The sequence below is a fragment of the Schistocerca nitens genome, chromosome 10 (genome assembly GCF_023898315.1).
Source record: "Schistocerca nitens isolate TAMUIC-IGC-003100 chromosome 10, iqSchNite1.1, whole genome shotgun sequence".
Lineage (NCBI taxonomy): Eukaryota > Metazoa > Arthropoda > Insecta > Orthoptera > Acrididae > Schistocerca > Schistocerca nitens.
Genome location: NC_064623.1, coordinates 129226328 through 129244209, shown reverse-complemented (window position 1 = coordinate 129244209; position 17882 = coordinate 129226328). Strand labels below are relative to the sequence as shown.

General features: G+C 44.9%; 1 protein-coding gene across 2 annotated transcripts in view; it reads left to right on the top strand.

Annotated features, from left to right (window-relative positions):
* LOC126210121 (esterase FE4-like) overlaps positions 1–16763 on the top strand; it is a 107993-nt gene extending 91230 nt beyond the window's left edge. The window contains exons 8-10 of one of the 2 annotated variants that reach the window (XM_049939264.1): positions 11529–11694; positions 15045–15177; positions 16424–16763. In XM_049939264.1, the coding sequence (XP_049795221.1) occupies positions 11529–11694; positions 15045–15177; positions 16424–16583 (459 nt within the window). In that variant the 3' untranslated portion in view covers positions 16584–16763. The remainder of the gene's footprint in view (positions 1–11528; positions 11695–15044; positions 15178–16423) is intronic. The other variant, XM_049939265.1, reaches the window with a different exon arrangement.
* The last annotated feature ends 1119 nt before the right edge of the window (positions 16764–17882 follow it).

Genomic DNA, 17882 nt, shown 5'->3' with positions numbered 1-17882 from the left:
AGTACATAGAGTGTAACCTTAATGTCAAAGGAAACCTGCCATGATGTGTTCAGGTAGCGTCAGAGAATTGAAGGTCACAATTATTTCAAAAAATAATCCCGATTTTTTTTAGTACCCCCTTGTGTAAGGCGCAGTCACATGAAAATAAGACTGATGGAAAGAAGTAAGTGATTTATTATTTTAAAAGTAATCTCCATAACTGTTAAGACATTTATCGCACTGTGACACAAGATGGTCAATGTGTTGATGGATAAATATTTTCGTTTCCTATGAAACCATGATTGTACCAAGGAATGCACTTTTTATTCAAATAAAATCGACAGAAACGAATTTTTTCTTTTTTCATGGCTCCAGAAACATGGAAATCACTTGGGGAGAGATTACGACTGTATGAAGGATGTGTAAGGAGTTACCAGCAAATCTACACTGCATATATTTTGCTGGGAAGCCCTTACACATCTTCCATATAGTCCCAATCTCTCCCCATGCGATTTTCATCTTTTTTATTGGTTTGTTGTTTAAAGGGACTAAAGTACTAATGTCATCAGTCCCTTTTTCCATAAGCACATTCCATTCGCCAGACATTCTACACTGCACTAAAACCTTCAGCCTAAAAGCTTAGGGCGAAGCCTAGACACATCACAAAATGAAGGCAAACAGACAATGCAAGTGGGGAGGGAGAGTACAAAATGCAGATAGGGTGAGGGCCTGGGAGATAAAGCCAGGCGCCCACCATTACACTGAGTGATAAAAACTCTCCCGCCCGAATAAAGCCCAATACTAGATTAGTCATTGTGGCATTGTCACCTCACACCATAGGTAGTGCGTCAGGAAGGTTAAAAGTCCGTCTCAGGGTGGCTAGAATGGGATAGTCCAACAAGATGTAGTCAACCAAGAGCTGCAGTGACACTGAGGTGGATCCTCGTGACACAGGAAATGACTGTGACTCAGCCAGTTATGACCAATTTGGAGCTGACAATGGACGATGGAGTCCCTGTGAGTGGCTTGCATGGGTGGCCTCACACATTTTTTGCCTCCTTTGTAGCATAATTTTTTTTTGGCTAAGTTAGTCATTCAGTAATACAGATCCCAAAACCTTTAGGGCATAATACCAATCAGAGATCAGTTTCTGGTCTGCCTATTATGATGTTTCCTTGGGATACAGATGTGGGCGACAGAATGTCCACACTTCTCGAGGGCATAAACAGACTCCTGGATAGTTTTCACCAAAGGCTCGCAAGGGTGGCACTGATCGAGAGCTTGTAGGCTGCTGAAGGAGTCGCTACATATCTAGGAGGACTCACCGGTGCGGGAGTGGATATGTTCAAGAGCATCAGAGATGGCTACCAAGTCTGCAGTGAAGACACTGACGCAATTGGGCCAGGATCGCTGTCCAGTGTGACCAGCATGAGCATACGTGAATTCAACTTGACGATCTACCATCGATTCTTCAGTGTAGACTATCTGTGAGCCCTGGAATGTGGCCGGCCGTTGTGGCTGAGCGGTTCTAGGTGCTTCAGTCTGGAACCGCGCTACCACTACGGTTGCAGGTTCGAATCCTGCCTCGGGCATGGATGTGTGTGATGTCCTTCGGTTAGTTTGGTTTAAGTAGTTCTAAGTTCTAGGAACTGATGACCTCAGATGTTAAGTCCCATAGTGCTCAGGGCCATTTTTGAACCTGGAACACACCACGAATAGAGAAAAATTGGCGGCAGAAGGCCTCAGGCTGAGCTCTTTTGCGCTGTGGCTGAGGTATGGATGAAGGGGACTGAGAGGAAACGTGGTAGAGGAAGAAGGGAGCGATGGACTGCTGTAATAATCCCTGACATGGACCGCCTGCATATGGCAAAGAATATTGCAGTGGGAGAGCTGCTGAAAGATTTACATGGAATGTTTTCCAATCAGATGTACCCCACATCATTTCATGTTCGTGTCCATCGAGAGATGCCTCAGACAAACCATAAAGTTGCACATAGGTATTTTCTGTCTGAGATGTGTCCATTGAACAATAAAGCAATTGCACTTTGAGCTTGATACTTGCAAATAGTATCCCCAGTCTGATGTTTGTCCTATGGTAGGTGCCAAAACATGACACAGGTAGTCACGCTTGGCTCCAATGCTACAGCTGGGGGACGATATGCTGACAATGTTCGAAGAGGGCACAGCCACCTGCACTTGATAAGTGACACAGATACTGCACATGGGTAAAGGTGCTGCGTGGCGCGTTTTCCGTGGTAACTGGCTTCACCATACCATCTAGAGAAAGTCCAGGCGTTGCGGGTTGAGGGCTAACCATGACAAGTATGGTTTGTGCAGTGTTATTTACAACAATGCATACACCAGCCACAATTACAGAGGTTGGTGCTATCCACAAATGAATGCTCGTTCACTAGAGAAGGCATGTTAAACTTGCACAGCAAGCATGTTTGGGCAGACGAAAACCCACATGTGCAGGTGATTCAAAATCTCCAACACAGGGTCAGTATTAACACCTGGGACAGGATAATTCTTGGTGACCATACCATCAGGTCATATCTGCTGTCAGACAGACTAACAGGGTCAATCTATCTCATATTTATTAGATATACTTTGCCTACCCTATTAGATCTATTTCCACTAAATGTTCGGATGGACATGCAGACTTTGATGTCAATCTGTAGAATCGCCTCAATGTAGCACATCTCAGTCAGTGGATTTATATAGTTGGACCACATCTGACACATCGACTATTTTCTGTGGAGTAATAAGATTATGACATATGGCTCAGTGGTAACGTCAGCAGACGACATAATTGCTCGAGTCCATAGAGTTTGTGATAGAAACCGCTACTTATGTTGGCTTCGAAGTAGTGTGGAATGCAGACCCGTCTTAGACTTCGACACTCTCCAGCGCCAAGCTGTGCATTTCTGGAAATGGCTTCCTTCTGGAAAACAGATCAGTGTGCCTTCCCACACAACATACTAAGCGTTTTCGGTGTTTTTTGGGACACCCTGTACAGGAAGATAGATAACACAATCACTATGTGCTCCAAAGTATCCGGACACCTGACTGAAAATGACTTACAAGTTCGTGGCACCCTCCACCCGTAATGCTGCAATTCAGTATGGTGTTGGACCACCCTTAGCCTTGATGACAGCTTCCAGTCTCGTAGGTATACGTTCAATTAGGTACTGGAAGGTTTCTTCGGGAATGGCAGCCCATTCTTCAGGGAGTGTTGCAATGAGGAGAGGTATCAATGTCGGTCGGTGAGGCCAGGCACGAAGTCGGCTTTCCAAAACATCCCAAAGGTGCTCTACAGAACTCAGATCAGCTCTGTGCAGGTCAGTCCATTACAGGGATGTTACTGTCATGTAACCACTCCGCGACAGGCCGTGCATTATGAACAGGTGCTTGATCGTGTTGAAAGATACATTCGCCATCCCCGAATTGCTCTTCTACAGTGGGAAGCGAGAAGGTCCTTAGAACATAAATGCCTGTGCTGCGATAGTGCCACGCAAAACAACAAGGGGTGCAAGCCCTCACCATAAAAATACATGACCACACCATAACACCACTGCCTCCGAATTTTACTGCTGGCACTACATACGCTGGCAGATGACGTTCACCGGGCATTCACCCTACATAACCACACCCTGCCATCGGATCGCCACATTGTGTACCATGATTCGTCACTCCACACAACGTTTTTCCACTGTTTAATCGCCCAATGTTTACGTTTCTTACACTAAGCGAGGCGTCGTTTGGCATTTACCAGCGTGGTGTGTGGCTTATGAGAAGCCACTCGACCATGAAATCCAAGTTTTCTCACCTTCAACTGTCATTGTACTTGCAGTGGATCCTGATGCAGTTTGGAATTCTTGAATGATGGTCTGGATGTCTACCTGTTACACATTACTATCCTGTTCAACTGTCGTCGGTCTCTGTCAGTCAACAGACGAGGTCGGCCTGTACGCTTTTGTGCTGTACGTGCCACTTCACGTTTCCACTTCAATATCCCATCGGAAATAGTGGACCTAGGTGTGTATAGGGGTGTGGAAATATCGCGTACAGACGTATGACACAAGTGACACCCAATCGCCTGACCACGTTCGAAGTCCGTGAGTTCCGTGGAGCGCCCCATTCTGCTCTCTCACGGTGTCTAATGACTACTGAGGTCACTGATATGGAGTACCTGGCAGTAGGTGGCAGCACAATGCACGTAATATGAAAACCGTATGTTTTTGGTGGAGTCCGGATACTTTCGATCACATTGTGTTTATAGGTCAAATCTTAATACGGTGGTTATGATTGTTACATGCTTACTACTTTCTTTGAAAACAATGACCAGCGTTAAGAAATCGTGATTTTAGTGTCAAAGTATACAACTGACATACAGCTCCAACATTTCTTGACGTTAGTAGTCTTCTATAGGGTCAAACAACATCATTTTATTTCCTACCGAGTATTATTGTGAAGACCTGCTGTATCGTCTGTTAATGGATACTTTTTGATGTGGTAATAGCATTCCTGAGGCAACTTGTACTTTCTGTTAAGACAGTAGTGACTCGATGATGTATTGGGGAGTATTGGATGAAAAAATATATTACTCCATTACCACACATACCAGTTACGATTAGGCGCACACTCTGATTTATAGACACGCTATACGGTGGCAGTAATCGAAATTTGCGTCAGAAGCTACAGGGCTTTAATGTGGGCTCTAGATATACAAGGGAGATGACTTTAACATGGGAGACATGATGTTATGACGAAACTGTAATTCCTTCCTGCATGGGAGCAATACTGCAGCAGAAAGAGGCATAGCGGGAAACCGAACCAGGTGGCGCAGTGGTTAGCACACTGGACTCGCGTTCGGGAGGACGACGGTTCAATCCCGCGTCCGACCATCCTGATTCCCCTGAATCTCTTCAGGCAAATGCCGGGATGGTTGCTCTGAAAGGGCACGGCCGACTTCCTTCCCCATCCATTCAAATCCGATGAGACCGATGACCTCGCTGTTTGGTCTCTTGCCCCAAACAACCCAAACCACCCACCCACCGCATAGTTGGAAAAACTGCTGAGGAAATTGCTCTGCAGGTACGACTTATAACTATGCAATGGACTGTTAGTGTCTGACCCTATGGAGGGCTGTCCAAATGTGTGCTATCAGTATGAAAGTGTTATGTAAAATCAGGAGAAACTTATTGTTCTTTCAAACCAAAACATTGTTCCCACAGTACATGCCATATGTAAGGATATTTCCGGATTGTGATTGGTTTCTATTTCTAAGAACAATGTTATTTCTCAAGTCTTGAGAAAAAGGAAAAAAATGTCTCTACCAGCCTATCTACCAAAGATTTCGAGTATAAAACGGAAATGTAACACTTCTGTTGCAACTTCTATAGCAGCAGACAAATACAGATGCCGCACGTAGTGCCACTACTGGGGTAGTGGGCATCAATAGACATGCAATATCAAGCATAGTGGATGAAGTCGCTTGAGCAGATTTCCTGCGTCTTCTAACTGTTTGCTACTATTAAAATGCAATACTACTACTATATACGAGGGCTGTTCAATAAAGAATTATCATAAATTTTTTATGGTCTTAATTTCCCGCACTATAATTTTATCTTATCATATTGTGTTAGCTTAATGAGCAACAAACACGCCATAGTAATAGGCAGGCAAGGGCAGACGTGTTCAGTATAATTTTATCTTATAATTTTATCTTATCATATTGTGTTAGCTTAATATGCAACAAACACGCCATAGTAATTTCATTGTTGGGACTCCTGATTCCCGCCTGTGAGAGGCAGGCAAGGGCAGACATGTTCAATACCGTCCACCGTTACAATGAAGGTAACACGCGAGGGACAATATGCTGCTTTGAAATTCTGCTTTCGTCTCAACAAATCTTCAGCTGAGGCCTATACAATGTTACAGGAGGCCTATGGAGAGTCTGTTTTTCCCTACAACACAGCTCGAAGGTGGTTTAAGATGTTTAAAGAGGGGAGACAATCAATTTCAATGGAAGGTGAACACGATGCTCCAGTTACTGCTCTTACGGAAGGAAACATCAACACTGCTGTTGTCATTGTGGGAGAGGATCGACGAATTACCTTAAGTGTCTGAGATACTGAACATTTCATTGGGTGCCACCCACACGTTTGTGACAGAAAAATTGCTCATAAAACGGGTTTCTGCGCGATGGGTTCCAAGACGTTTGATTCCCGAACAAAAGGGCATTTGCGTGCAGGTCTGCATGCAGTTAAGGTTGATGTCAGATGAAGATCCGGAGTTTCTTTCAAATGTAATCACTGCTGATGAAACTTGGCTACATCATTTTGATGCTGAGAGCAAACAGCATAGCTCAGTGTGGAAATGTCCTTCATGACCAACCCCCGAAAAAGCTGCTACTGGAATGGTTTATGGGCATGTTGTACCTGCACACGCATCAGTGCCCGGACAATACTGCAAGGATGTCCTGAAAGCATTGCAAGTCCAAATCAGGAGGAAAAGACCACATTTCCGTGAAGCAGGCTGGATGCAGCAGCAAGATAATGCGCAGTCGCATATTGCCAGATATTACATATTGCTGAATACCTTGCAAAAATCAACGTGAAGTGCATCTCTCACCATCCCTACTGTCCGGATTTGGTCCCATGTGACTTTTTTCTATTCTCTAACATGAAGAAAAGCCTTCGTGGAAGGCATGACCAATCGTCAGAAGCAGTGGTGAAGGCTGCGGAGGCGATTTTGGACCTCTCAAAAAATGGTTTCCAGCATGCATTTGAAGACTGGCAGGAACGCTGGGACAAGTGCATCACATTCATGGGATACTCCTTTGACAAGAACCATGAAAATTATGACGATGAGTAAAGGTATGTTGTCAAAAAAAAAAGCACATTCTTTATTGAACGGCTCTCGTATAACAAAAGACGCTGTTTTACCTAATACTTTGGATATGGGAATCACGTAAGATATGTAAACATTTTGGATATTCTGTATGATGTACATTGCATTAGAGATACACAGTCACCAATACTACAGTCCATTTAGCAGAAAATGGTGTATAATTATGTCCAAAGGATGTAGCTGTTCTTTGTTAAAGTGAGGTATCCACATTCTGTATTGAGACAAGTTATACCTAGACAGGTCAACTCTTAACACCGTCTTAACACATCCTACGAAAAAACTGACCTGTGCTACAGTTCAGAATCATCTGTCAACAAGTATGCTTTTTAATATTGTAAATAGCAACTCACAGGCAACTAGAACACAGTTCTAAGCTGTATCGGGGAATACTGCATGGAAAAACTACAATTAGTTGCCAACACCCAGATGTCATGTTACGGTGATGTATAGATACACTTAGAAGAAAGCAAAATATTCGGGAAGTATTCGGAATTTGCAACAGAAGCTAGGGAGCGTTAATATGGGTGTAGATGTATAAGGTGGAGGAGACATCACATATGTGTACGTTAATAAAAGAAAAACGATGAAGCGTTCTAAGTTCCATGGGTCGAATAAACTGTGTAAACACGTGCTGTCAAGTAAGATTATGCACCTATACGGGGATGAAGATACCGTCACATAAGGGAATGGAGCCGTGGATTAGGCAGAGGCAAGCTTCCCTAGGGATCCAACGGAACACTTCATTAGTCAGTCAATGATTCTTGTGCGGGATAGGAATCATTGAAAACTTGGTGCTTAGATTAGTGTTTTGCAGTATCTATCACTTTACTGCGCAACGTCTTAGATGATTTGGTTAGAAGACAGCGAATTCCAGTGGCTGGGTAACTGCTAATGGGACCTGGACGAAGGTAAATGTAGCACCTTGCGTTTACATAGGCGAAGAGACCAACTGTTGTTCTACACTCCTGGAAATGGAAAAAAGAACACATTGACACCGGTGTGTCAGACCCACCATACTTGCTCCGGACACTGCGAGAGGGCTGTACAAGCAATGATCACACGCACGGCACAGCGGATACACCAGGAACCGCGGTGTTGGCCGTCGAATGGCGCTAGCTGCGCAGCATTTGTGCACCGCCGCCGTCAGTGTCAGCCAGTTTGCCGTGGCATACGGAGCTCCATCGCAGTCTTTAACACTGGTAGCATGCCGCGACAGCGTGGACGTGAACCGTGTGTGCAGTTGACGGACTTTGAGCGAGGGCGTATAGTGGGCATGCGGGAGGCCGGGTGGACGTACCGCCGAATTGCTCAACACGTGGGGCGTGAGGTCTCCACAGTACATCGATGTTGTCGCCAGTGGTCGGCGGAAGGTGCATCTGCCCGTCGACCTGGGACCGGACCGCAGCGACGCACGGATGCACGCCAAGACCGTAGGATCCTACGCAGTGCCGTAGGGGACCGCACCGCCACTTCCCAGCAAATTAGGGACACTGTTGCTCCTGGGGTATCGGCGAGGACCATTCGCAACCGTCTCCATGAAGCTGGGCTACGGTCCCGCACACCGTTAGGCCGTCTTCCGCTCACGCCCCAACATCGTGCAGCCCGGCTCCAGTGGTGTCGCGACAGGCGTGAATGGAGGGACGAATGGAGACGTGTCGTCTTCAGCGATGAGAGTCGCTTCTGCCTTGGTGCCAATGATGGTCGTATGCGTGTTTGGCGCCGTGCAGGTGAGCGCCACAATCAGGACTGCATACGACCGAGGCACACAGGGCCAACACCCGGCATCATGGTGTGGGGAGCGATCTCCTACACTGGCCGTACACCACTGGTGATCGTCGAGGGGACACTGAATAGTGCACGGTACACCCAAACCGTCATCGAACCCATCGTTCTACCATTCCTAGACCGGCAAGGGAACTTGCTGTTCCAACAGGACAATGCACGTCCGCATGTATCCCGTGCCACCCAACGTGCTCTAGAAGGTGTAAGTCAACTACCCTGGCCAGCAAGATCTCCGGATCTGTCCCCCATTGAGCATGTTTGGGACTAGATGAAGCGTCGTCTCACGCGGTCTGCACGTCCAGCACGAACGCTGGTCCAACTGAGGCGCCAGGTGGAAATGGCATGGCAAGCCGTTCCACAGGACTACATCCAACATCTCTACGATCGTCTCCATGGGAGAATAGCAGCCTGCATTGCTGCGAAAGGTGGATATACACTGTACTAGTGCCGACATTGTGCATGCTCTGTTGCCTGTGACTATGTGCCTGTGGTTCTGTCAGTGTGACCATGTGATGTATCTGACCCCAGGAATGTGTCAATAAAGTTTCCCCTTCCTGGGACAATGAATTCACGGTGTTCTTATTTCAATTTCCAGGAGTGTATTATGCTGTTGGTGACAAATCACTGCACTGCACGTTCAGTACCTGTTCACACGAACAGTTTGTACTCCATTGTTGCTTTGCGTAGTTCAGTACGGTTCCTTTACGCGAGTCTTAAATCCGAAAATTGTGTTGTGGCATTGCACCCCACATGTAAACTATCAGGGAGAGATACTTAATTCAGCCACAATCGCATAAATAACCATCTACAGCCTAATTGTGCTTGACTTGACAGTTGTCATTTACCAGAAAGTAACCAAAAAGCAAGTAAAGATCTCCTGAAATAAGAGATGATATCCCTTAAGAAAGTTCATTCAATTTCCAAACAAGAGAAAACACGCCTAATCATGTCACACCATGTCACACTCATTCTCACTCATTCCTATGATAATACCGAAAAATTCTAAAAGTCATTACCCCAAAATGCCACGGACGATTCAGCATTCTTGTTCCAACGAAATATTTCCCTCAGTGCGCTATTAAACACTTTATTATTCAACTTCATATATTTCTAACTGGTGACTCTTTCATTACGTGTTCAGTCGACTGGATCTACTCCAGCACTGCATTCACGCACTCGGTACTAACTCGCACTTCAATGCGATACCCCAAAAGCCGGGAGACTATAGGAAGGTGTAGAAGCTAAGGGTGGCCAGCTGACACCTGATGCTAGATAGCTCGCTGGATAGGATTATCGATCACGGTATCCTAACACCACATATGTACCTGTTGAGCTGGTGTGTCTATGTTGTACAATGATTCTCTGAGTCTCTTGCTACCATCTACACTCCTGGAAATGGAAAAAAGAACACATTGACACCGGTGTGTCAGACCCACCATACTTGCTCCGGACACTGCGAGAGGGCTGTACAAGCAATGATCACACGCACGGCACAGCGGACACACCAGGAACCGCGGTGTTGGCCGTCGAATGGCGCTAGCTGCGCAGCATTTGTGCACCGCCGCCGTCAGTGTCAGCCAGTTTGCCGTGGCATACGGAGCTCCATCGCAGTCTTTAACACTGGTAGCATGCCGCGACAGCGTGGACGTGAACCGTATGTGCAGTTGACGGACTTTGAGCGAGGGCGTATAGTGGGCATGCGGGAGGCCGGGTGGACGTACCGCCGAATTGCTCAACACGTGGGGCGTGAGGTCTCCACAGTACATCGATGTTGTCGCCAGTGGTCGGCGGAAGGTGCACGTGCCCGTCGACCTGGGACCGGACCGCAGCGACGCACGGATGCACGCCAAGACCGTAGGATCCTACGCAGGGCCGTAGGGGACCGCACCGCCACTTCCCAGCAAATTAGGGACACTGTTGCTCCTGGGGTATCGGCGAGGACCATTCGCAACCGTCTCCATGAAGCTGGGCTACGGTCCCGCACACCGTTAGGCCGTCTTCCGCTCACGCCCCAACATCGTGCAGCCCGCCTCCAGTGGTGTCGCGACAGGCGTAAATGGAGGGACGAATGGAGACGTGTCGTCTTCAGCGATGAGAGTCGCTTCTGCCTTGGTGCCAATGATGGTCGTATGCGTGTTTGGCGCCGTGCAGGTGAGCGCCACAATCAGGACTGCATACGACCGAGGCACACAGGGCCAACACCCGGCATCATGGTGTGGGGAGCGATCTCCTACACTGGCCGTACACCACTGGTGATCGTCGAGGGGACACTGAATAGTGCACGGTACATCCAAACCGTCATCGAACCCATCGTTCTACCATTCCTAGACCGGCAAGGGAACTTGCTGTTCCAACAGGACAATGCACGTCCACATGTATCCCGTGCCACCCAACGTGCTCTAGAAGGTGTAAGTCAACTACCCTGGCCAGCAAGATCTCCGGATCTGTCCCCCATTGAGCATGTTTGGGACTGGATGAAGCGTCGTCTCACGCGGTCTGCACGTCCAGCACGAACGCTGGTCCAACTGAGGCGCCAGGTGGAAATGGCATGGCAAGCCGTTCCACAGGACTACATCCAGCATCTCTACGATCGTCTCCATGGGAGAATAGCAGCCTGCATTGCTGCGAAAGGTGGATATACACTGTACTAGTGCCGACATTGTGCATGCTCTGTTGCCTGTGTCTATGTGCCTGTGGTTCTGTCAGTGTGATCATGTGATGTATCTGACCCCAGGAATGTGTCAATAAAGTTTCCCCTTCCTGGGACAATGAATTCACGGTGTTCTTATTTCAATTTCCAGGAGTGTATTAATATTTTCTAATTCTATCTTTGTCTTGCTTTCTCATTTCAGCTCTTGGGCGACTTAATGTTCACGTACCACGCGGTTCGTGTGGCCAAACTCCACAACCTGAAGTCGAAGGCTCCAGCCTACTTCTTTGTCTGCCACCATACGAATGACCGAATTTCCCAGGGGCCCATAGGAGAGTTGTTACGCAGTATGCAGAAGATATTTGACGGTACTGTACTTTGTGTACTATCTCTGGAAGGGATCACTTTCTGCGTGCAAAATCTCTTCCAGTTTGATTATAACACGTGTAACTGATATTAACTTCGCCATTTTGTGAAGACGAAGAAATGTTAAAACACTGACAATATAATGTGAGGGCTAATCACTGACTGTTATAGTAAATTACTTATGTATTTATTTTATTAGGCTATATTAGGTCCACAGCGCACATTCTTCCATTATGTCATGTCTCCTTTGACGTAAGCTTATTGTTTACTGTTAATATTGTAGTGTACATAGCACATGATCTAACTTTCCATTTCAGTTTTGGCTCAAATAAAACGTTAACTTGAGTGAAGCTTTACTCACTAAAAAGGGTAATTTTATATATTAGATGAAAGTTCATATGAGAATGAGAAGTAAAATTATCGTTTACTTATATGAATTGTTCACTCCAGAGGAAACATGTTTGTTGCTAAAGTATACTCTGCAGCTACATCTTTTTGTTGATTTCGCTTTTGAAACAAATGTTTGCTTTGATTATATTATTTTTAAATATCAGAGAACATTATTCATTCCTTGCTTGAAAAACATTGCATTCACCAACTGGCGTCTACTTCACACATGCCGGGTGGGTGATAATGAACGTCCTATTGTCTCTACAGTCTCTATAGTCCTCCTGGCCATGTGTCGTACCAGTGTTGGCGTCTCCAAGACTTTCTCGTACTGACTGCTCTCCAGTTGAGCAACTTTTACATTTGAGTTTTGAAATTTTATAGCCATTTATATTATCACTGTTTTCATATAACAACAAACCTGTTTCTTTTCAAGAGTTTTCATTTTTCCTAAATTTACGAATTCGTATCTTTATAGACAAGAATCAATCATGTTTTCATAACGCTTCTTTCTAGTATAGCATGTGAATTTCATTTCAGTATTTAATAAAGCCTAAATTTGGTAAATCATGTTGTCAAATAGAGTATATTAATTGAACAGACGTTGAGGAAATAAAGAGTTTTACTCTAAATATTTCATTTTAAGTAGCTAGATGAAAACTACATAAAGTTGTCTATGTGTTATCAACACTTCATTTTTATTACACTGATAATTTCATAAAACTATTAACCTCTGTAAAACCTATTACTATCTTTAATGAACTTTCCATCTAGCTATAATATGCTCTGAAGCGCCAAAGAGACTGGTATAAGTAAGCATATTCAAATTCAGACATATATAAACAGGCAGAATACAACGCTGCGTTCGGCAAAGCCTATATAAGACAACAAGAGACTGGCGCAATTTTTAGAGCGGTTACTGCTGCTATAATCGCAGGTTATCATGATTTAAGCGAGTTTGAACGTGGTGTTACAGTCGGCGCACGAGCAATGGGACACATCATCTCAAAGGTAGGGATGAAGTGTAGAGTTTCCCGTACGACCATTTCACGAATGTACCGTAAATATCAGGAATCTGGTAATACATCAAATCTCCTACATTGCTCCATCTGGAAAAAGATCCTACAAGGACGGGACCAACTACGACTAAAGAGAATCGTTAGAACGTGTACAGGTATGGGGCAATCTCATAAATCCACGGACCCCGTCTGTCATCAGGGGACTGTTCAAGCTATTGGAGGCTCTCTAATGGTGTGCGGCGTGTGCAGTTGGAGTGATATGGGACCCTTGATTCGCCTAGATACCACTCTGACAGGCGACAGGTACGTAAGTATTGTGTCTGGTCACTTGCATCCATTCATTGGGCATTCCGACGGACTTGGGCAATTCCAGCGGGACAATGCGACACTCCACGCGTGCAGAATAGCTACAGAGGGGCGCCAGGAACAGTCTTCTGTGTTTAAACAATTCCTCTGACCAGCAAACTCCCCAGACATGAACATTATTGAGAATATCTGAGATGCGTTCCAACGTGCTGGTCAGAAGAGATCTCCACCCCCTCATTCTCTTACGGATTTATGGACAACCCTGGAGGATTCATGGTTTCAGTTCCCTCCAGCAGTATTTTAGACATTAGTCGAGTCCATGTCACGTCGTGCTGCGGCACGTCTGCGCGCTTGCGAGAGCCCTACACGATATTAGGCAGCTGTACCAGTTCGTTTGGCTCTTCAGCGTATATGTTAGTTGGCCAGCAGGATTTCATCGTTTATGCACGCCTTGTGTATTGAATATCACAGACAGACGTTATTAGATTAAATGAGCAGTCCTAACTCACGGTCACGAACGTGTGACTTTGTTGACGTCTTACCGATAATTATAGCCCACTATGCTACTGTCCAGAGCCATTGTTATTGAAATACCAGCGGTGTAATTTCTTTGAAGTTGTTTATATATGGAAGCAAAGAAGACATAGAAATCAGATTAGCACAGGCAAAGTGGGAATTCCTGGTGCAGAGAAGTCTAATCGTACCAAACGTAGGTCTTAATTTGAAGGAGAAGTTTCTGAGAATGTACGTTTGGAGCACAGCATTGCATAGTAGTGACTCATAAAGTGTAGGAAGACAGCAATAGAATAGAATCGAAGCATTTGAGATGTTGATGTTACAGAAGAATGTTAAAAATTGGGTGAATTTATAAAAATAAGGGATAAGGAAGCTTTCGACAAAATGTAGGAGGAAACGAACGTTTGTAAAACACTGGCATGAAGAAGGGGCAAGATGACAGGACACGTGTTAAGACATAAAGACATAAATTACATGGTACTAGAAGGCGCTGTGCAACGTGAAAGCTGTGGAAGAAGACAGAGATAAAAATACATGTAACAAATAATTTAGGACACAGGGTGTAAGTGCTACTCTGAGATGAAAAGGTTGGCACCGGAGTGGAATTCTTGATGGGTATATCAACCCAGTCAGAGGACTGATTAATTAAAAAAATATGTGAGGGCTTGAACTGCAGACTGCATGTTATTTATGGAAATTTATTTATATTTTGGTCTTGTCTGGGATTTTATTGTAAGTGGCCCAGTCCTGGGTGGGCCTCCAAATATCGAGGCCCATCCCGGTCGCCTCTTCCCTTCCCCCAAAACCACCCTCCCACCACCACCACCACCTCCACCATTAGTCCACCACCGTGGTGTAGTGATGGATCGTGTCTTCGTCACGTTGCAGGTTGTTGCACACGATATGGCCAGATTGTAGTCGGGTGCTTAGCTGGGCAGCGAAGAATGAGGGAAAGATTGATGTAGTTCCACCCTCTCCCAGTGTTAATTCCCATCTGCCGATAGCTATCCAATGCAATTTACACAACATGTGAGAGAATGTTACTTTTTAACTACGAGAACTTGTGGTCCCTGGCGTAGAACTGTGTTCGTGTCTCGAAGAAATGGTGTTCTCGTTTGTTTCAGGTGCTGCGCACGGAGGGGGCTACAGCTACACCGTTTGTATGGAAAATTTTGGCGGCGCTCCAGAGCCCGGCTCCTTCGAAGCGAAACTGACGGACCAGCTGTCGCGCCTCTGGACCAACTTTGCAAAAACAGGGTCAGTACCAGAAGCAGTAGAAACTGCACGGGTGAGGCACACGTGCAATTGGTCCGCCAAATACAATGCTCATGTTGGTTATCACTGCATCCACAACGTATTGTCTTTTCCGTTTGTCTTAACTTTGTTATTTCGTTTTCCTTCCTTCCACATTTTTAATGCTGCCCGCCGCAACAACTTCCCTCATGTGTCAAAATCTACATCTCCGAGTAGCACTAATACCCAACGTCTTCAGTTATGTCTTGCATATATTTTAATTTTACTGCTTGGGTTGTGGAAGAGCAATGAATATTAAGAGAACTTAAATAATTAAACGAGCGTTCAGAAATAAGAGCAATTTATGAACTGACAAACACCTTATAAAGAAACAAGAAAGAGAGTCATTACGAATTTTTTTTAGAGTTTTTTGAACTATGCTTGTGAAGTGTGGGCTCTTGTGAAAGAAGAAAAGAAGAAAAATAGCAGCAATAGGGATGTGGATTTGAAGAAGAGCACAAAAGCATCCTAGACTGAAAGCAGATGCAATGAGAAAAGAAAATTCCAAAAGTAATTAAAAAATGAACATTGATTAAACTGATATCAGATGTAAAAGTTAATTATACATATAGACATAACAGTTTTGTAAGAAAAATCCTGGGAGAAAAACGAAGATATAGGGCAATAAAATGAGTGTTACAAAGCGTTATGAATGAAGTGAACTGTTGCAACTACAAGCAAACGGTAAAACTGCCGGGGCACAGAAAAGAGAGATATGTAAACAAGGCATTGCCTTCAGTGTTTGATGACGGTGACAGTTTTCCGTCAAACATTATGGCCAATGCTCCTACCTTTTCTTTGTTATTCTGTTTCCTCTTTCCTTTTTTGTGTGCCTCACGCCACATACTTTTCCCTTGTCTTCGTTGATTGTGTTTCATCACATTCCTCGCTCTCTCCCTCTTCTACCTTTTTTTCTCATGTCCATGCTGCTAATGCTCATAGTTTATATCCACCTTCCCATAGTTTATATTTATTGTTGTAGTTATCATAAAAGAATGTAAATTATGTATTTTTCCTGCACCATAAGCACTTTCTAAATGCTGTATTCTACATTAGATGTAACTTATAACATGCTTAAGGTAATGTATGTAATACACAATTTGGACAATGGCTGGACAGATGTTTAGCCCTATGGGCCTAATCTGGCCAAGTTAAGTAAATGAACCTGTGATTGTTTGGTTGTGAGTAACCTTTCCCTTTCCATGTGCAGCCAACTTTCTGACCCAGAGGTGGAGGTGTCATGGCCGCCTTTCACAGAGCAGGACCAGTCCTACCTGCACATCACCAGCGACGGGCTGTGCATAGCCAAGCGGCCGTTTGAGGAGCGGATGGCTTTCTGGGAGAAACTCTACAACCAGTACGACAGCTAACAGCCAGCAGCAGTGCAGAACCCAGCTGCATCAGAGGAAGTCGTCTAAATGTGATCAGGAGAGGCAGTGACCAGTCTTCATGCCGACTACCAGAAAAACCTTAAACATGTTATGTACAATGGATGTTTGAAATATTGTGTCTGTAGAATGAAAAGGCATGAAATACATCGTCACAATACATTCCTTTTTCTTATTTTCTACTTGCAGATCGTCAATGACACATTCCGATTTTGCCCTCTCGTATTCCAACTTCAGTGACGATACGAAATTCGCTTTTTCTTTTCGACAGACGTCTTATGATTGTTCCGACACGAATCTCTCTCCTTTGCCACTCTCTACATCTCAGAGTAGCACTTGCAATCCAACATTCTCAATTATTTGCTGTAGATACTCAAATCGCTGACTCCTCCTGTGTTTTAACCCTGTACAGCTCCCTGCAGTACTATGAGAGTTATTCATTGATGTCTTAACACATGTCCTATCATCCTGTACTTTGTTGTTGTCAATGTTGTCCACTTGTTCCTCTCCTCGGCGATTCTGTGGAAAAACCTCGTGACTGTCTTATCACTACACCAGAACCATTAACATCCTTTCATAGCTCCACATCTCATACGCATCGATTCCTTTCTGTTACGAGATTCCCACAGACAGTGGCTCACTTCTGTACAAAATCTGTGCTCCAGATCTACATTCTCAATTTTTTTTTCCTCAGATTCATGTCTACGTTTGATACTATAATCCGTTCATCGTAAGAATAAGCATGATGTAAACAAACGCAAACGCGATGATTGGTCAGAAGCAGTAGCACACGTACACTGGTGTTGTGACGCTCTTCTAACAAGGGAACCTCCCCATCGCACCCCCCTCAGATTTAGTTATAAGTTGGCATAGTAGATAGGCCTTGAAAAACGGAACACAGATCAATCGAGAAAACAGGAAGAAGTTGTGTGGGACTATGAAAAAAATAAGCAAAATATACAAACTGAGTAGTCCATGCGCAAGATATGCAACATCAAGGGCAGTATGAGCCAAGGAGCGCCGTGGTCCCGTGGTTAGCCTGAGCGACTGCGGAACGAGATGTTCTTGGTTCATTTCTTCCCTCGACTGAAAAGTTTACTTCTTTTATCTTCGCAAAGTTATGATCTGTCCGTTCGTTCATTGACGTCTCTATTCACTGTAATAAGTTTAGTGTTTGTGTTTTGCGACCGCACCGCAAAACCGTGCGATTAGTAGACGAAAGGACGTGCCTCTCGAATGGGAACTGAAAACATTTGATCGCAAGGTCATAGGTCAATCGAT